Source organism: Neophocaena asiaeorientalis, unplaced genomic scaffold (assembly GCF_003031525.2).
Source record: "Neophocaena asiaeorientalis asiaeorientalis breed wild unplaced genomic scaffold, Neophocaena_asiaeorientalis_V1.1 scaffold30, whole genome shotgun sequence".
NCBI classification, from domain to species: Eukaryota; Metazoa; Chordata; class Mammalia; order Artiodactyla; family Phocoenidae; genus Neophocaena; species Neophocaena asiaeorientalis.
In genome coordinates, this window is record NW_020174923.1 from 13,651,745 (window position 1) to 13,673,116 (window position 21,372).

Here is a 21,372-nt window from a genome sequence, read left to right on the forward strand (position 1 = left end):
ATGGCAAGAAATAGTTCAGCATTGGAATTTGATCTTCGTACACAACTCAGCTCCAGCATTTACTAGCTCTGTGACCTTGGGCTAGTTTTACAACCTCTCTAAGTCTCAGTTTCCTCATCTTTAAATCACAGTACCAGCAACTTTATTGGGTTGGTCCAAGCATTAAATAAGATAATGAAGGGGTAAAGGGTTTGCCACCAGGTTTGTAGTCAGTGCCAGCTGTAGGGTTTTTGTTTGTTTGTTTGTTTGTTTGTTTTAACATCTTTATTGGAGTATAATTGCTTTACAATGGTGTGTTAGTTTCTGCTTTATAACAAAGTGAACCAGCTATACATATACATATATCCCATATCTCCTCCCTCTTGCATCTCCCTCCCACCCTCCCTATCACACCCCTCTAGGTGGTCACAAAGCACTGAGCTGATCTCCCTGTGCTGTGTGGCTGCTTCCCACTAGCTGTCTCTTTTACATTTGGTAGTATATATATATGTGCATGCCACTCTCTCACTTCGTCCCAGCTTACCCTTCCCCCTCCCCGTGTCCTCAAGTCCATTCTCTATGTCTGCATCTTTATTCCTGTCCTTACCCTAGGTTCTTCAGAACCAGGAAAACTGGACAGCTACATGTAAAAGAATGAAATTAGAACACTCCATAACACCATACACAAAAATAAACTCAAAATGGATTAAAGACCTAAATGTAAAGCTAGACACTATAAAACTCTTAGAGGAAAACACAGGCAGAACACCCTGTGACATAAATCACAGCAAGATCCTTTTTGACCCACCTCCTAGAGAAATGGAAATAAAAGCAAAAATAAACAAATGGGACCTAATGAAACTTAAAAGCTTTTGCACAGCAAAGGAAACCATAAACAAGGCGAAAAGACAACCCTCAGAATGGGAGAAAATAGTTGCAAACGAAGCAACTGACAAAGGATTAATCTCCAAAATATACAAGCAGCTCATGCAGCTCAATATCAAAAAAATAAACAACCCAATCCAAAAATGGGCAGAAGACCTAAATAGACATTTCTCCAAAGAAGATATACAGATGGCCAACAAACACATGAAAGGATGCTCAACATCACTAATCATTAGAGAAATGCAAACCGAAATGACAATGAGGTATCACTTCACACCAGTCAGAATGACCATCATCAAAAAATCTAGAAACAATAAATGCTGGAGAGGGTGTGGAGAAAAGGGAACACTCTTGCACTGCTGGTGGGAATGTGAATTGGTACAGTCACTATGGAGAACAGCATGGAGGTTCCTTAAAAAAGTAAAAATAGAACTACCATACGACCCAGCAATCCCACTACTGGGCATATACACTGAGGAAACCATAATTCAGAAAGATCAAGTTGTAGTTTTTACATGTGTAAACTTAAACTGTCATGTCAATAAGCTGTCAGGAAAAGGCAGCAATCTCTGGGTAAAGAAACGCAAATCGTCTTTAATAACACTATAGTCTGAAAGATCCGATTATACCGTTCTGTATACAATAGTCTAAAGGATTTTTCTGTAAAAATATTTGAACTGAAAAATATAAATCTAGTAAAATTATTTTCAGCTTGTTTGATTGCAGGTTTGCCAACTTGAATAGTGATACTTAAATATTGACATGTTCTTTATGATTGGGTAAATTAACATGACAGGTCCCATCATTTGCTGTCTGTCTGTTCTAAACCCCACAGCTGAATCGCAAGGTATCCCTGTCTCCAGTAAGATCACCCACGTCTCTTGCACTTTCAGTCTGAAAGCTTGGACCTTTGCACAGACTGGAAAAACTTGATCATTTCAAATTTATGTTACCAAAAACTTACTGCTTTTAATAAAGTATATGTGATTTACAGTCATAAAAATGTTGCCTCCCTCGAGAAATTAAATTCAAGTGTAAATTTGTACGGGCATATTTTCAGAAGTTAAATATTTTAGAAATTTGGTGCACTTTCTTAGATTGAGAGGAATTGTGGCTGGACTTCATGCAGAATGGTGTTTTTATTTGGAACAATTTTGGTTCATGATTTCTCTCCCTGACTTTTCTAGAAACGATTGGAACAGCAGAAGCCTACAGTAATTGCAGCTTCCACTACTTCCCCAACAAACAGTACAACTAGTACCATCTCTCCAGCACAGAAAGTTATGGTGGCCCCCATAAGTGGCTCAGTTACAACTGGCACTAAAATGGTACTAACTACTAAAGTTGGATCTCCAGCTACAGTAACATTCCAGCAGAACAAGAACTTTCATCAGACCTTTGCTACCTGGGTTAAGCAAGGCCAGTCAAATTCAGGTACACAACTGTGATTAAATAAAAGATTGCTTTCATTCAAGAAAAAGAAATTTCAGTCCTTTACCTACTGAAATGAAATGTTTCTTTAGAAAAGTATTTTTCTTCTGCAGCTGATTGAGCAAACAAACTGTAACAGTAGGTTTGTTACAGATAATATTCATAATATTACATTAGCAAAACTCCTCTCTTACATTATTTCACTTTCAGCATTTACATGGTTCACTTACTTTGAGTGGAGAGGAATGTTTTCTTAAAAATACAAAATGAGCCACATTTCATGCATTGGTGCCTTCCTAGAAGTCACTACGTTGCTGGTTATTTTAAATCTGAAGCTTATTAAATGTCTTATACCCCATTAGCCACCAGCACAGCTGCCACATCTGCTACAACCATTGCCAGCACAGGTCAGACGTTCCAAATTACAGGCAATCCAGTCACTATGGCAGGAAAAGTAATTACCAAACTGCCACTTCCTGCAAACAGCAAGATTGTCGCTGTAAATGTGCCAGCAACGCAAGGAGGTAAGGGAAATGTGAAGAGTTTTAATTCACATTTGCCAGATCATACTGTTGCCATTATTTTTCATTTCCTTTTCACTGATTTCAGTCTTCGGATCTCACATTTTATGTAGCCCACTATAAACCCCCGCCACACCTGGTTTCTCCTCAGGAACCAAGCAATGCCTGATGTTTTATGAAAGGGGCAGTTATCAATTACTTCTTCATCTTTTTTTCAAGGCGTTGTTCAAGTACAGCAGAAAGTCCTGGGTATCATTCCATCCAGTACAGGTACAAGTCAGCAAACCTTTACTTCATTCCAGCCCAGGACAGCAACAGTCACGATTAGGCCCAATACCTCAAGCTCTGGAGGAACTACAAGCACTTCCCAAGTAAGAGTTCTTTACAGGTTTATTTGGTGTTAACCACATTGGTTGAAGTTTTTAGAATGGCCTCTTCCAGGATTAATCCAGCTTCTAATTTTTCTTTACCTTTTACTTAATCTGTGACAAAGTACTGATTTTTTAAAAAATCTGTTACTTACATTTCAAGTGAACTGTTAATTTTTAACATTTAGTTAATAGCACATTCGTATAGTTTATGAATCATAAGAATTGCTTTCCAGGATTTTACAAAGAAAATGTCTTTATTGAAAACAATGGGCAATACTGGATCACCCAGGAAAACGACGTGCTATGCAGCTAAGAAGTAGAGTGAAAACATAATCCACAGCATTAACTAGTCTATCAGCTGATATGCACACATATTAGATACATCATTTCCTTGGCACTCGTATTATGGAAAAAGTTTAATGTTTTGCAGACTTGAGAATGTTCTAAACCTAACACTGAAAATAATATGCTGTGTAGTCTCTCCTTTAAATTAGGAAAGAACTTCTGGTCTCTGATCTTGCCCCTGTGTTCTCCAGGTTACAGATAAGGATTGGAGCTCAGGGAAAATAGGACTCATCATTTTCCTGTGAGCAACTGTGGTGGTTATAGAGCAGAGCTTTCTTGGGTCTTGTATCCTTCCTTTTAGTCTGTAGGCTATTCTTGGTATCAGTGACAAGGAATTTCTTGCGATCTCATTTATATTACTTTTTTCCCCTCAAAGTTCTATCTTTATTCTGATGCTTAATATAATTTAATATGTAATGTCCAAGAGCTTCTGTAATTTCTGTAGACATGTTTATCAATATGGAAAGTTTTAAGATATCTGTTCTAAGTCCATCATGCTTTAGTCTTTTAAAAACATTTTAATTCATTGTCCTTTGTGTTATTTGTAGGTAATCACAGGGCCTCAGATCCGCCCTGGTATGACGGTGATTAGAACACCACTCCAACAGTCAACACTAGGAAAGGCAATTATTCGAACACCTGTGATGGTACAGCCAGGTATTCATCCATCCAGTATTATCATTTTACATCTAAAGAGTCAGTCTAGGAAATCTATAATATTCTGTATTTGGCACTCTACCTACTGGAAAATACCAATATGAATTAAGATTTCGAAGCATACTAAATTTCTGATTCATCATGGGATACACCCATAAGATTTTGTTTCATTTCTGGCATTGTCAATAAGAGAAAAGCAGGTCCAAGTATGCTTGTTAAAAATGTTCTTAAAACCTCTAGTAAATGAGATAGATACATTCAGATCATTGGAGTAGAGAGAATGAGCAAAGAAAACAGTCTGTGTGGCAAAAGATAAAATCAAGGAAATGGCTAAGAAGCATTTAAATGGAAAGCATAAAACAAGATTACAGAGGCAGTGCCTGCCCTTTTTAATGTAAATAAGTTAAAGCTGCCATATTAAAAGTTGAAGCCTGTAAAGATTGAGTGAAAAAAGAAATCGAACTGTGCATTTATGAGAAACATTCCTAAAAGCAAATCACCAGAGAACGTAAAACATAAAAAGATGGTCAAAGACATGAAATAAAGGACAAAAAAAGAAAGAAAGAAGGGATAGGCAGAGGGAAGACATGCATAATCCTAATATTGAACAGAGTCGAATTCAGTATTTTAAAGAAACGATAACTAGGACAAAGAAAGTCACTTTATATTTGGCTTAAAGATACAGATTGCAGTGAAGGTGCAATCTTGGATCTTTAAATAAGATGTCATTGAAGTGTATAAAGCAAAAACTATTTGAGATCAAGGAGCGATTAACAGAAGCATAGTAGACCAGAAACAGACTGTATCAACTTTTGTACCTTTAGGAATACACATTAGTTTTAAATATTTATGAGCTATTTGTATGAAAATGGTCTTATAATGAGCCACAGGTAAAACCTTGATGAATTCCGAAAAGTAGAATGTGTATAGGCTACATGTTTTGTAGTAAAGCTAGAAATTAACATTAAGGTATTATACTAAAAACGCTTACTTGCTTGGAATTTAAAAACGTATGTTCTCAAAAGTAGCTTTTATGTTAAAGAAACATCAAATGTGTCATCACAAACAGATTATCAAGTAGCAGCTAAGCCAGGCTGCAAAGCTGAACTGAGAGGCAAACTCATTCATTCAACAAATATTTTTGAGCACCCACTCTAGGCAGTTGAAACACATTGGTGAACAAAACAGACAAAAAAAAAAACCATATTAAATCTTAACCAGAAGTTAGAAGAATATATAAAACAAGTCTTAAATGAAAACAGGAAGAAGGAAGTAATGATTATAAGACAGAAAAGGCAAATATTAAACCATTTTCTTTTTGCAAGTCTAGAGAAAGGGGAACAAAATGCTAGTTTACAAAAAGTAGGAATGAGAATGCAATAAAAATAGAAGGAACTAAATCTGTTTGAATAACAAGGCATAATTATATACTATGCTTATAAATTTCAAGTCTTAATGACTCACATCAAGGAAAGAAATTTGGAAAGTTGCCATAGTGTTACCTACAAAAAAGAATTCCAGACCTCATGGTTTTATGGGTAAAATTCTTTGAAATGGTTAGGAAACAATTTCCTTCTTATAAAAAATAGTTGCAGGCCATAAGGGGAAAGGGGTAGATAAATTCTTTCCCATTCATTTTACAAATTTAGCATAATTCTAATATGAAACATAGCATAGTATTTTTTTAAAGGAAATATCCTAATGCCTAAGCAAAATTTACCCCAGAGAAGAAAGTATGATTCCTTATTTCAGTTAATGCTACAGAGACAATTGGTAAAATTCAGTATCTATTCATGTTTAAAAATAGCTGTCAGTTAGGCAGCCAACTAAAAGGAAAGATAAAACTAATGTAAAGAAGAAAAGTTTATGGATGATAAATGGTAATATACTTAGACTTGAATATGTGAATATATAGCTTCACATATGAGTGTGTCTGGTGTGTCGTATGAAAAGCAAGGTGGCCAGTGAGGCTGGTGGGGCCCAGTGAAGACAGTAAGAGTCTTAGGAGTTGTGGTCAGAGAGGTCGAGGGTGGATGGATGTGTGTAGTGTGTGTCTGAGTGTGTGCAGGTCAACTTATCCCTATTCCTACCACCACGCTAGCCTTTCCCAAAGTTGAACACTCCCAGGTTGTAATAAAAAGTGTTTTAATTTTTGAATTTTGATGGTAATCTAAACATAATTGAACATGTACATATTGGGGATCATCTGAATGACCATCATATAATCAGTCAATACCAGCCCTTTTATCCATCTGTTTATGATGACACCGTATCAATACAAGGTGATATAAGGATGTATGTATACATATAGCCGATTCACTTTGTTGTACAGCAGAAACTAACACATTGAAAAGCAATTATAGTCCAATAAAGATGGAAAAAAGAAAATACAAGGTGATAAACGAAAGTAACTTTTCATTAACTGTTCCTCAAACTGCAGTACAAGGACAGAGTGTTGGAGTCCAGAAGTTCTCAACTTCAAGCACTTGTCTATATGTACTGCACTGTTTTTTGATTCATCTTGAAGAATAAGTGGACAACAATAACCAAGTAAAGTTTAGAAGAAAGAGTAATGATGAAAAACTTACACTGCCAATTTCTATAGCATATTTACAAGCCACCAGAATTTAGGAGCATGATACCAAAGGAAAGTAGACCAACTGAAGTAATGCAGGCACTGTGATGCTATCATACTATTTCTGATAGCTGGAATGTGATACTTTAGTGATAGGGTTGGAAAGGGTTCAGTGAAATGGGCACCCAGTGGTGATGGGAGTATGAATGGGTATAACCTTTCTAAATTCAATTTAATACTATGTTCCTGCTATGAATCCAGTAATTTTGGGAGGAGTATATTCTAAGGAAATAATTAGAAGCACATAAAAATTTATAAGCAGGGATTTCACCAGGGTATTATTTAAAAAAAGAAAAAGGGAAAGTATTCTAAATGTCAAAATAGGTTTAATTTTATACATAATGCAATAATATTAAGCACCGGTCATTTTAAAAAATATACACAGAAATATATATGTAGACATATGAGGAAAAACAGGAAGTGAATACAAAATTTCAGAAATATAATATTTACTAATTAATAATGAATTCAGATTTTATAAGTGTAAAATTAGCTGCCAAATAATTACCACCTGCTTTTTCTTCTAGTTTCATCAGGTTAAATGAGAAACAGAAGTTTTTAGAAGACTATGGAGCCATTTCAGTTAAACTTCATTCATTCTATAGATGTTTATTCAACTAACTATGGAAGCACTTGAGCACCTTGCTCTAGTATTGAGGATACAGGGGTTCTTGCCCTCTTGGTTCCTTCCAACTAAGTAGCAGATAGCTGTAAGAAAAACTCATTTATACATATAATTGTCCCAGAATATTCCAGATTCTATATGTTTTGTTTAAAAATCACATAAATTATTATCTTTTCATTTATATTCCTAAGGAAAGGCAGCCTAATGGCACATTTTACATAGGCTCTTCCATCTTCCCTATTGTCATTTTGGCTTTAGATTCATAGGAAGAGCATTATTATTTTTTTTTATTTTATTTATTTTTTGACTACTGCAGAGAGCAGGAATGGGAGAGTGGTTGTTAGTGAGCTGTGTGGAAACAGGCTCACTGACAACCAGGTGGGTACTTTGGATGTGGACATATGGCTGAATGCATCAGTATGTCAGCATCCCGTAAGTCTTTTTGAAAATTGAGAAGAATACATTCATCTGAAGCGTTAAACGACATTTCAACTCAGAGTATTGCTTAGGGCATAGAAGCATTCTAATGTTTTGCTCTTTGCATAGGTACTCCTCAGCAGGTCGTGACGCAGATCATCAGAGGGCAGCCTGTGTCCACTGCGATCTCTGCCCCTAGTACAGTTTCCTCAACACCTGCACAGAAAGGACTAACTTCAGGAGCACCCACTGCAAGTCTACAGCCTTCAACCTCACAGCCCCCTCGCCCCCAGCAAGGACAGGTGAAGCTTACCATGGCTCAACTCACCCAGTTAACACAGGGCCACGTAAGTAATGTGACTTCCATTTTAACTTTACGAGTGATCTTACTTACTCTTGCTGTAAGCTTTAAAACACATACTTAATCTTTGGATGTTTAAAAATCTACTTACTTTTTTAAATGTCTGGTTCCTAGAGTCAAACAAAAATACTTTTTTTAAAAAAAATTTCTTTCTTTCTTTCTTTTTGGCTGCATTGGGTCTTCATTGCTGTGCGTGGGCTTTCTCTAGTTGTGGCGAGCGGGACCACTCTTTGTTTTGGTGTGTGGGCTTCTCATTGTGGTGGCTTCTCTTGTTGTGGAACATGGGCTCTAGGCATGCGGGCTTCAGCAGTTGTGGCTCACGGGCTCAGTAGTTGTGGCACACAGGCTTAGTTGCTCCGTGGCATGAGAGATCTTCCCGGACCAGGGCTCGAACCCATGCCCCCTGCATTGGCAGGCGGATTCTTAACCACTGCACCACCAGGGAAGCCCAGGAAAGGCTTTCTTAAAGACAGAAAATACTAACCATAAAGGAAAAGATTTATACATTCAACAACCTTAGAAATAAGAACTTTAGTTCATCAGACATTATAAAAGAGTGAAAAGAATGAGGAAAGGTATAATTACAACCAGCCAAGGACTATTCTGCAGAATACATGAAGAATTACTACTACAAATTAAGGAAGAAAAAAATCCAGATAGTTCGGTAGGAAAAAAGAGCAAACAAACTTGTCGAGAAAAGAGGAAATCTAAACGTCCATAAATCCAAAAAACTGCTGAATTTTGTTAGTAATGAGGGAAATGCATATTAAAACCATATATCTAAGAGATTAGTATAAAATAAAATGTCAGACAAAATCAAGAGACAGCAAAGACATGGAGCAGAATGAACTCTCATACACACCTGGTAGTATTATAAATTGCTTTAGCCACCTTGAAAAACTGTAGACACTATGTAGCAAAGCTGAAGACACATGCCGCACGTCATAGTAGTTCTCCTTCTAGGTATGTTTCCTGGAGAAGTTCTTGTTCGTCTGAGCACCAGGGCGATGGACATGAATATATACAGCAGCATTGTTCATAAGAGTCAAAAACTGGGAACGACCCAAATGTCAATCTGCAGTCAATTAGATAAATAAGTTGCCTTCCTCCAGCAATGGAAGTGAACAAACAACAGCCACATAGAACTACATTTCTGAGCTAAATAAAAAAAAAGCAAGTAACAAACAGAACTGCAGTATGATCTATTTGCATAAGATTCAGAAACAGGCAGAACTAGCTATATGTGTAGGGTTATGGGCCTGCTGCATTGCCTCCCTGGAGGGGACACCATTTGAATTCTTCCTGAATGGTGCTCCTGAAGTTGTGAGTCTGTGGCCCTTAGAGAGCTATACCCAAGTGGTCGCACTATGAAGAAGTGCAGTTATTGTAACAGTGAGAGTAGTGCTTACCTCTAGGGCAAAGGAGGGGAATTAAGACCAGAGCAGCTCACACGGGGGCCTTCTTGGATACTGGCAGTGATGACCTGAATGCTGGTTTTATAGACGTTCACTTTACAATTATTCGTTAAACTATACTTGGTATTGTATGTAGTTTTGACTGTGCACAAAAATGTTTTAGAAAAGCAATAGTGAATAAGGCAGGGGTCCTCAACTGGTTTGCGGCCTGTTAGGAACCAGGCCACACGGCAGGAGGTGAGGGGTGGGCGAGCGAGCGAAGCTTCATCTGCCGCTCCCCGTCCCTCCCCGTCCCGCGCGTCACCGCCTGCACCGTCACCCACCCACCCACCCCGTCCGTGGAAAAATTGTCTTCCACGAAACCAGTCCCTGGTGCCCAAAAGGCTGGGGACTGCTATAGTAAGGGACTCCTGAGTAAAGTGCATGGAGCTTAGCATCACTGTAGGAACTTTGTAGCATCAGTTTTGGCTGTTGGGAACTTAGGGTGGCTTGTTTTTACGTTTGCTTTCTAATTTTCCACCATGTTCCTGATGGTTGAGGATTAAGAAGTCCTGGACAGAAGAGGCAGTGCAGATGGAGTTTTTAGTTCCTAGTCCCCATTTGGATGATTACTCAGACATTAGTGACCTTCCTCACATGGTGTTTGCATTCCACGTCTAGAACCCTAAGCTTTCTATACGTTGGCACACACCAACACACTCCATAGGTCATTTGGTACATAGTGAAAAAACTGAAACTAGGAGACCTGGGCTTCTCATTATATCTCACCTTGAACTTGCCCTCTCACTCTGGGTAGGAGTCTTGAACTTTCTAACTTGAGTTTCCTAATTGGTAGAAAGATTGTAGTAATATTTTCTCTCCCTAATCCGCAAAGTCACAAGTCTATTGTGAGAATCAAATGAGGCATGTCTAAAGTATGTCTAAAGATGCTTTGAAAGTTATAAAATAAGATGATTTAAAATCAGAATTTTGTGCAGACCTTAGTTATTCACTTCACACCCTTATTTGATAGATTGGGAAATTTAGATCCAGAGCAGCGATGTTACTTACAGACAGATAACCTGTCTGTCCGTTTGGAGAACTCAGACTGGAACTCTGGATTGTTAGTTCATGCTTTTTCCACTAAACACCATCAATCTTTTAAAATAAATATTCTTATTTTAGCTTATCTGAATTTTTCTTGGTACCATTCCATAGACATTCAAATACATATGTTCATTATTTTAAAGGATCTGTTCAACATAAAAATGGTATACTTGCAGATCGATCCTTTGAACACGGTTTACATGTTGTGTGTTTTTTCCGTAGGGTGGCAATCAAGGTTTGACAGTAGTGATTCAAGGACAAGGCCAAACTACTGGACAGTTGCAGTTGATACCTCAAGGGGTGACTATACTTCCCGGTCCAGGACAGCAGCTGATGCAAGCCGCAATGCCAAACGGTACCGTCCAGCGGTTCCTCTTCACCCCACTGGCAACAACAGCCACGGCAACCAGCAGCACCACCACCACTGTTTCCACTACAGCAGCAGGTAGAACCTGGGCTTGTGGGAAATGCTGCTTGTTAGTGTCACGGGTTGCTAGGTGACAGAGGGGGCCAGAGGGCCGGTCTTTATCTTTGGGAGGATGTGCCTCAAGCTGGTGAGTGTCACAGCTGACTGGTCAGCCTCACAAGAGCTTGACCAGATCTCTTGCTCTGACAGCCTCCCTGTCACCACCACCCCCCGTTAAAAACTATAGAAAGCGGGGGGTTGGCACAAAACAGTAAAGTATCGTGGTGACTGTGCCCACTCCTAACGCCTCACCAAGCCTGTAGGAACTGATTGAGTCATGACGTGCTCTCAGGGCAGGTGGGTATTTCCAGCTCATAACCTATGATTGGGAGCGTCAGGACCAGAGCACTTGGTGAGCCTCCTGCTGCAAGCGGCCGTCACTCACTGGCGTCACGCCATAGGAGAGGAATGTGGGCTGGCCTTAGCCTGGGCCAGAAGACCTGGCTGATTTCCGGAGACTGTGCCTTGCTTTGGAAGCCAGCCCTCTGGAGACTTAGCAAAATGTGCGGAGGGCAGCCATGAACAGGGCCTGTGTTCCCCAATTTAGGAGAGTCCTGACCTAGGTGTTTCTAGATGGAGCATTTCTAGGGCATCAATCTTCTGTACTGAAATGCAGAATTCTCACCTTTAGAAAATCCCCTTCAAATTCTTGTTAAACCACAGTGTCATGTTCTAGAGTAAGAAATATTTGGTCTTTCCTTTTCACAGGTACAAGTGAACAAAGACAGAGTAAATTATCGCCCCTGACACAGGTGCAGCCAGCCAAGAGCCTGCCTCCAGCTCAGCCGTCGAGCGTGAGTCCTGCAGAAGCCCAGCCTCAGACTGCTCAGCCCGCACAGCCCCAGCCCCCAACCCAACCCCCATCCCCAGCTCAGCCTGAAGCCCAGACCCAAGCAACTTCTGCCTCCCACGTCCCTCCTGAAGCACAGCCCACCCAAGCACAGTCCTCCAAACCCCAAGGTGCAGGACAGTGTCAGCCTCAGAGTAATGTCCAAGGACAGTCTCCTGCTCGTGTCCAGAGTCCACCACAGACTCGAATGCGTCCATCAACTCCATCCCAAGTGTCTCCTGGACAGCAGTCCCAGGGTCAGACTACAGCCTCACAGCCGATTCCAATTCAGCCACACACATCTCTTCAGCCACCTTCCCAGGGCCAGCCACAGTCACAACCCCAGGTACAGTCTTCAACTCAAACTCTTTCATCAGGACAAACGTTAAGCCAAGTTACTGTTTCGTCCCCATCCCGTCCTCTGCTCCAAGTACGGCAGCCTCAGCCCCAAGTCCTTGCTGTGCCGCAGCTGCAACAAGTCCAGGTTCTCTCCCAGATCCAGTCACAGGTTGTGGCTCAGATACAGGCTCAGCAAGGTGGTGTGCCCCAGCAGCTCAAACTCCAGGTCCCCGTTCAGAGGCAGCAGAGCAGCCCTGTGCAGACCCATCAGATTCAGAATGTGGTTACAGTACAGGCAGCCAGTGTGCAAGAGCAGTTGCAAAGGGTTCAGCAACTCAGGGATCAGCAGCAAAAGAAGAAGCAGCAACAGATAGAAATTAAGCGGGAACACACCCTCCAAGCTTCTAATCAAAGTGAAATCATTCAGAAACAGGTAAAGTTATTAAGTAAAAGCAGCATGTTCAGTAGCTTGAATTATTGTGCTGTGCATTAGACTTAGTGTTTGGTTGTGTTAGCTTTCCTTAAATAAGACACAAAAGTCATTGATGCTTCAGGTTAGAAGCAGCACTGGGTTGACCAAAACGTACTGAATGACTGTTATGGTTTGGAACTCTGTTGGATATAAACAGTCAGTGCTTACTGGAAAAACTACGTGTATTTTGGGAGAACTAAGTTGGAAAGAGTGGACTTAGGAAGTTTAAGTATCATTGATACGAAACCTGAAGGTTTAACTAAGTTTGGAAGCCACTTCAGGCATCATAGCAATTTCTTTGCAGTTATTTGCAGTTGTCATTCCTTAGTTTGCACGTAGACTAAGCAAATGTTATAGACAGATTAAACTCATTTGTGCTTCCAGCCACACCTTCGTAAAAAAAAGATTTAAATAGTATTACTCCATAGCATAAATAAAAAGTGGCATTGTGCAGTAGCTTTGTAGTGAAGTAAGGCAATTTAGATGAGTTAGAATTATTCTGCTTGAAACGAAGCCACGTGTATAGTGACATCCTCTATAGCATTGCGGGAGAATGTGCAGCGTTCCGCACTAGTCAGGAGTTTGTGTGGGTTTCAAGTGTTCCCAAGTCAGGAGAACCCAGTTCCTGGGTCTCCCGTTTACAGTCTGTGAAACCCACTGATCTCCCCTGAGCTATATCCTCATTAAAACTCTCTCCCTTTTAGCCACACAGGGTTACTGTAATGATTAAATGAGGTCATGTATGTAGAAGCACTTTTTATTTTATTTTTTATTGAAATATATTTGACATATAACATTGTATAAATTTAATTTAAGGTATATGTCTTACTGGTTTTATACATTCACATCTTATAATATGACTGCCATTGTAGCAATAATTAACTCCCCTATCATGTCACATAATTTTCATTTCCTTTTAGTGGTTGGAATAATTAAGATCTAGTCTCTTAGCAACTTTGATGATTGTAATGTTGTTAGAAGTGTTTTAAGCAGCAGAGGAATTTTTTTTTTTTTTTTTTTTTTTTGCGGTACGCGGGCCTCTCACTGTTGTGGCCTCTCCCGTTGCGGAGCGCAGGCTCCAGACGCGCAGGCTCAGCGGCCATGGCTCACGGGCCCAGCCGCTCCACGGTATGTGGGATACTCCCGGACCGGGGCACGAACCCGCGTCGCCTGCACTGGCAGGCGGACTCTCAACCACTGCGCCACCAGGGAAGCCCCAGCAGAGGGATTTTGAAGATGTATAGTAATATTCTTAAAAAATTAACGTCATATATAATGTGTTAAAATGCATTATTATCCAGCTTTTAGCACTGTATGGTCCATGAACTGAGAATTATTACAATGTCTGTCTTTACCCTAATCTCTGCGCAAGGTGGCAATGGGGCGGGGGTGGGGTGATCTTTAAAATGAATGCCTGGGACGGAGAGCATAATGTCAAAAACATGGTTATTGGAGGATGATAGCTGGGTTAAAATTAGAGCTGTATTAATTCTTTAATCTCAAACAAGTTAGTAGGTTCTTTATGTCTCACTATCTCATTTATAAAAGTTTCCCTACCTTTCAGCATTGTTACGGTGAATAAACAAGGTAATGTCAGCTGCTTCCCTGGGCACGGTGCCGGGTATGTGATAAGCACCCGGGCCACACAGTAGCTCTCATTTTATTTGTATTACGATATAAAATTTTTAGTTTCTTTGGGAAACACATACATGTGCTCAGATTTCTACTGTTGTTACCTGTGCACCAACTTGTAGTCATTATAAAATATGCATTTTTGGATTTTGTTCTGTCCTGAAGGTGGTGATGAAGCATAATGCTGTAATAGAACATTTAAAACAGAAAAAGACCATGACTCCAGCTGAAAGAGAAGAGAATCAAAGGTAGGGAGAAATGTTTATAACCCATTACACTGGGTCTCACTGTATATCAGTCTCTTCTCTTTAACACACACACACACACACACACACACACACAGGAGTTCTGAGTTTGTATTGTTTTTATCTTGATTGAAGTTTATTAAATGAGAACACTCAGTACTAATAGATGCTCATAACTGGTTCCAATCGCTCTGAAGCTTCCCAGTCACAGAAAGTTTGTACCAACTGTAAAGACGTAGAAAAATTTTGTCTTAAGCTTTTCAGAAGGAAATGCCCAGTATTACATAGATTGTGTATTTCTCTCTAGAATGATTGTCTGTAACCAGGTGATGAAGTATATTTTGGATAAGATAGATAAAGAAGAAAAACAGGCAGCAAAAAAACGGAAGCGAGAGGAGAGCGTGGAACAGAAACGTAGCAAACAGAATGCCAGCAAGCTCTCTGCACTGCTCTTCAAGCACAAAGAGCAACTCAAAGCCGAAATACTGAAGAAGAGAGCACTACTAGACAAAGACCTACAAATTGAAGTGCAGGTAAGAAGGTATTTTCTATCGTCTTGTGTTCAGTGTTTAGCATCAAATTTTATTCTTCTTTTCCCCTTGAAATTTCCATTAAGCTTAAAATTTGAGCTTGTTTTCTAGATTTTACATTTTTGTCCCTAGAATGAGAAGTAGTAGGACATACATCTTTTAAAGCATGACAGAGATTTTTGTATCTACATGTATATTGTAATCTCTAAACTAGCCACTCGGGGAGGTTAGTCTTTTGATTAAAACATTCGAGGACCCTCTTGGCAACAATAGCCCTTATTGTCTGTGACGCAGTCTTTGCCAAAAGTTATCAGGAGCCACGTTTCTTGAGAAAGGTAGACAGAGAAACTGCAAAACAATGTTGAAAGAAAAATAAAGTGTGCTTATTAAATAAGACCAGATTTCTTTCTTGACTTGTAAATGATCTGCAGGCATGGCTAATCCTCTGCTTACTTAGGGAATTTGTTGAAAATTGAAAGAAGACATCTATTCATACATATTTAAACAGTTTTTTAAAAGAGAAGTGGGCTATATAAAGCATCCCTAGAAGTGCCTTGTACATTTTAAGAAGGTGAGAGATGTTAAGACAACACTGATCATCCTACTAACAAACACTGTACATAACTGTGAGACATTAGAGATCTTCCCACTGAAGTCAGAAACCAGACGGTAGTGCCTAGAATCAACATTATTGCTTAGCATCTCTAGAAATTCTAGCTAAGGTTAAGCCAGAGAAAGAAAGGAGATAAAATTTGTTATTGTGTATATATGATTATTATATCAAAACCCCAAAGAAAAATTATTAAGATCTAAGAGAGAGTTCAATAAGGTAGTCACTGCTAGATAAATACTGAGATCGCGACCATTGTCCAAGTAAACAAAAATAAGGGTCGGTAATCTTTGATTATCCCCCCTCCAAAGATGACCATTTTAAAATAATTTTAGGATATAGCTTACATATATTACTTTTAATAAATGTATTCACATATAAACACATTTTAAACAAAATCAGAATCACGCTGGAGACAACATATACTGAACATTTTTCTTTTTCTGCACTGTACATACTATGCAGCCATTTAAAAATGTTAACAACTACTGCAAATATTCTAGTATACAGTCGTGGTGTTGTTTCTGACAGTGTATCGCTTATCCAATGAGGAAGAAAAATTATACTTAAAGAAAATGTTCAGCATTATTTTAACTATAGAATTTATTGCTAAGATGATTTAGTTTGAGGAACAACATTCAAACGTATATGTACTAGCATATTTTAAAATTTATTTTTAATTATAAAGATTTTATTTTTTATTTTCAGCATATGTGATTGGTCCTTTATATCTACCTGTTCTTATATCATTTATGCTTGCCTTTTTAGAAAATAGACTTCATTTTTAAGAGCAGTTTTAAATTTACATAAAAATTATGCAGAAAGCAGAGAGTTCTCGTATACTACCCCCAACCCCAGTTTCTCCTATTATTAACATCTTGCATTAGGGTGGCATATTTGTACAATTCATAAGCCAGTATTGATACATTATTATTAACTAAAGTCCATAGTTTACATTAAGTTTCACTCTTTGTGTTGTGTAGTTCTGTGCATTTGACAAATGAGTGATGTCATATAATCATGTTACATAACAGAATACAGAATCATATTACAGTATCATACAGAATAGTTTCACTGTCCTAAAAATGTGTTGTCTTCTACCTTTTCCTCCCTCCTCCATCCCCCTCTGCTTGTCTTTTCAATATTTCTTACTCATTTTTAATAGAACTTATGCCTTCATTTAACTCTTTGAATGTCTCATACATATTATAAAGTTTTTTGTCAGATTGTTCTATAAAACATAAAAATTCACTTGGAGTAAATTCAGATTAGGTTATTGATTTTTGTTGGTTGCTTTTTCTTTTTTTTTTTTTTACATTACATGTTTTTATTGTTTATCATTTGATTTTGCATTTGGAATTTTAAGTTAGAGGAGTTTTATTTTTGTTTCCTCCCTCCAGAAGCCTAGTGTAGCACAGCCAGCCTTTAACATCCAGCAGGGAGCCTGCACTTCCCCGTTCTGAATCTGGAGCCCAGGAGGCCTGCAGTTTTAGCCCTGGTCATGGTTTTGTGTTTCCGTTCCATAGAGACATTTATATCTTATTCAAGCATGGCTATCTTTTCAGTTTTCTCTTTTTTATATCTTACTACCATGGGAATGTTCTTGAAGAGGTATGTCAAAGTATGTACCTACTACACTGTCTTGACGATCTTGGTTTTCCTAAAATCCATCTCTTTAGGCTATAAACACATCATATTATTAGGAAAATGAAACTCAAGATTTACTTTCTTCCCTAGGAAAAAGTTCAGACTTTGTTTTTAAATAGAGAAGGACTGTAGAATTGTCACACAGCATATCTTCTCAGTTATAAGACTATTTAGACTCCAGATAGAGGAAAGAGGTTCATTAAACCAGGATCATTCTGGTTTATTTGTTAGAATTTTTTTGATGTTTAAAAACTTGGTCATAGCTCTGGTTTAATTACACCAAGCTTGTTCATGAATGCCAATCACAGTGATTTTTCTCTAAGGAAATAGAAGTTCTTTTTTTTTTTTTTTAATTTATTTATTATTTACTTTTGGCTGTGTTGGGTCATTGTTGCTGCACGTGGGCTTTCTCTAGTTGCAGCGAGCAGGAGCTACTCTTCGTTGCAGTGCGCAGGCTTCTCGTTGCGGTGGCTTCTCTTGTTGCGGAGCTCGGGCTCTAGGCACATGGGCTTCAGTAGTTGTGGCTCGCGGGCTCTAGAGCGCAGGCTCAGTAGTTGTGGCGCACGGGCTTAGTTGCTCCGCGGCATGTGGGATCTTCCTGGGTCAGGGCTCGAACCCATGTGCCCTGCATTGGCAGGCAGATTCTTAGCCACTGCACCACCAGGGAAGTCCAAGGGAAATAAAAGTTCTTTCATCATCATTTCTCAGAATAAGTTGTAGCACTAGGTAGCAGAGGTGTGTCTGTAAAATACCTCACATGGGAAAAAGTATTTTAATTTATGCAAAATTTGTATTGAGAAAATAGCTCTCCTTGCAGTCTTAAATTCTAGCCACAGGAGCACAGTAAATAAGGCACATCTGTCTTACTCTGCTCTGGGCTGGTCAGGCCACATCTGGAGTATCATGTCCAGTTCACGTCGAGGCTCACTCTAAGGAGACACACGGAGATTTGCCGGAAGAAAGCAGCCAGCGAGCGAGGACACTTGAAATCATGTCCTGAGTGATGACTGCAATGACCAGGGCAGGACCCTGGCATGCGGGAGGGGCCGTTCTTTCTACACACTTGCTCATCTTTCTGTCAGACCTCCTTTGAAGAGAGCTAGCAGTTTTCTAGTTGTTGTGTAATCTTCATCTTCTATTTCTAGTTGTTTTAATTGGGTTTAAGGTGTAGTAAGAACCCTCTTGTTTGGAGTTAACAAGACTCCCTCACTTTAGAGTGAACTGTGGAGCTGCTCAGACAAGGGAGGTGATGTAACGTCCTCTGGCCAGAACGTTACATAACTCAGTTGATGGTCTTATATTCTTTGATTGACAACAGGAAGAGCTCAAGAGGGACCTGAAAATTAAGAAGGAAAAAGACATGATGCAGGCCACAGCTGTCGCTGCCACCTCCCCCGCCGCAGCACCGGCACCTCCAGCCCCTCCGCCTTCCCCGCCACCTCCGCCCCCGCCGCAGCACTCGGGCCCCTTAGCCACGGCCACGACCACGGCCACGCTGCCTGTGGCTTCCCAGAAGAGGAAGCGAGAAGAGGAAAGAGACTCAAGCTCCAAGTCGAAGAAGAAGAAAATGATCTCTACTACCTCAAAGGAAACGAAGAAGGACACAAAGCTTTACTGTATTTGTAAAACGCCTTACGATGAATCTAAGTGAGTAGATCTTTTTGAGCTCTAGTTTATTTTCTTAAAAGTTTAGCTCAGTTTCCAGTTTTGAAGAAAATGAGTATATCAGTAGCAATGTAAATAAAAACAGTTAAAAATAAGGATAATACTATTTCATCTGTGGTTTTGCAGCTGATATTTTTAACGTTGACACTAGAATAAAAGTTTGGTTCTTTTTCCACGTGTTCATGATTCGTGTTTGTCCTTCATCATATTTTCTGTCAGATAAGCTTTCTGTTGCTCCTTTGCTGTCTCCTCTTCTCTCTGGATCAACTCCAGATCAATTAGTAATGCTGTCTGGAGAAAGGTGTGTTACTGTCACCGCCCAAAGTTGAGATCATCTGTTCTGGAATCTTCCCAACCCCACGATTACATCCAATCCTAAAGACGACCTACATACGAATGGTGCCAAGGGGCTTTTGAGTTTGAGTGGTTTTGGATTTTTATCATGTAATTTTAAGTAATTCTATGGTTTTTGTATTAGAATACTGTAACCTAATATTATTTTTGTCAAAGCTCCCACTTTCTTATTGGGGACAAAAGTCAGAAAAATACAAAAAGTGATTTCTTTCACTCATTCCTCAAGTACTACACTCAAAAATTTGATAAGCATGGCAGCTGGAAGCTGCTTTTGACAGTTGTAACTTGTATTTGGTGATATATACAAGATTTTAGAGACAGTAATCTGTAAACATGGTTACACTTTTTTTTTTTCCTATCATTATTATCACTCAGCTAGGTATTTAGCTTCCATTTTCAACATTCAAATGCAGGCCAAGTTTTTAAAGCCAAAATTAACCACAGTGTTAATTTTACAGTACCCAAAAGTTTATTTGATTGTGATAAAAAAGTATGATCATTTAGAATTAGGAATGCTTAATGTCTCCTGTAAGTGGATGCCTAATCAATTAATAAAATAAAATTGTTTGATGATGTTTAAGCTGTAACACTGAAGCTGCGTTAGCGGTGCTATTTAAATTGCAGTCTGTTTGCAAGTGCTAAATCAAAACTTTTTGTTGGTAGATTTAGCTGTGTGTTGAATCAAACACAGATCAGTGTAGGCATCTGCACTTTTCATTGTCTTACTTTGTGAGAAATTAGACGTGATATAAAAAGTAGAACCCTATTGATTGATTTTCCCCTTAGTCCAGTACAAGTCCAATGCAATTTTTGTCAATTTACTTTCTTTACAAAAGATTTTCTTTCTTTACAGAAAGATCTGCTTATGGAATTTCCTTAAATAACCAGACATTTTGGCCTATTTAGAATATTCAGATCAGAGAAATTCATTTCACACACGACTTTTTTTAACACCCAAATTGCATAAACTGCAGCACACGTGTACGTATGCTCATTTATTGAGTTTGCCTCATGATTTGGGGAGATTTCATATTTTTTAGTTTTTCATTATTCACATTTCAGTATACCGGCTTCATTCATTCCCTATTCTAGTTGGGAAGAGTTAGTGGTTCTTAAGGAGTATTTAGTGATCTCTTGTTCCAAAGTAGGCTCCTTTGGGAATCTAGTGAGAGTGACTAAAACCTGAAATTCAAGTCCTGAACTCACTTACAGAACACACAGCCCACCACCTGGTGAAGGCAACATACCAAAACGCCCCGAAGGCCTCCACGTGCGGCAGTGAAAATCGTGCAGGAATCATAATTCAAAAGAAAAAAGTTAGTGGCAATAGGATACACCACACAACCATTATTCCTTTACGTTCAAAAGCAGGTTAGGTGGAAGCTTGAGGACTATTTTGATTCCTGTAGGCGAATCTGCCAAGAAACACCTTGGTAGAACCGATGGTATCAGCAAGGCCAGTCTGGTTCCCTGCAATTCACGCTTATTCTTGCCATGACTTTGACAAGGCGTTCCTCCGGAGCATTCGTCAACACTTTGATACACTGTGTGTTTGTCATAGAGATGCTTTTCCCTTTACCGTTTGGGATCTTACATTACAAAAGACTTGAGGATTAATTAACTGATAACCCACAGTTGCACACTCATACAGCCCCATCCTGTAGACCCTCTTGCGGTTTTAGATTAACTGTCCTTACATCACTCTCCACTCCGTGTGTCCCTGTTTTTGAATTGAAGTAGTTCTTCACCAGCTAACTAAACTGGCCACTCCACATTGCCACACACATTCCACTAACTGAAAAACTGGCCCATGTCATAGTCTGTTAAAATTAAATTCCAATATTTACTTAGAAAA

The 21,372-nt window shown here is 39.1% G+C and overlaps 1 protein-coding gene across 10 annotated transcripts in view; it reads left to right on the plus strand.

Moving 5' to 3' along the window:
* BPTF (bromodomain PHD finger transcription factor) overlaps positions 1-21,372 on the plus strand; it is a 132,248-nt gene that overhangs the window by 94,671 nt on the left and 16,205 nt on the right. For 6 of the 10 annotated variants that reach the window (XM_024760587.1, XM_024760589.1, XM_024760591.1 and 3 more), the window contains 10 exons: positions 2,052-2,298; positions 2,658-2,819; positions 3,036-3,187; positions 4,081-4,189; positions 7,996-8,213; positions 10,951-11,173; positions 11,903-12,795; positions 14,632-14,714; positions 15,019-15,244; positions 18,817-19,145. In XM_024760587.1, the coding sequence (XP_024616355.1) occupies positions 2,052-2,298; positions 2,658-2,819; positions 3,036-3,187; positions 4,081-4,189; positions 7,996-8,213; positions 10,951-11,173; positions 11,903-12,795; positions 14,632-14,714; positions 15,019-15,244; positions 18,817-19,145 (2,642 nt within the window). The remainder of the gene's footprint in view (positions 1-2,051; positions 2,299-2,657; positions 2,820-3,035; positions 3,188-4,080; positions 4,190-7,995; positions 8,214-10,950; positions 11,174-11,902; positions 12,796-14,631; positions 14,715-15,018; positions 15,245-18,816; positions 19,146-21,372) is intronic. The other 4 variants (XM_024760586.1, XM_024760592.1, XM_024760593.1 and 1 more) reach the window with 3 other exon arrangements.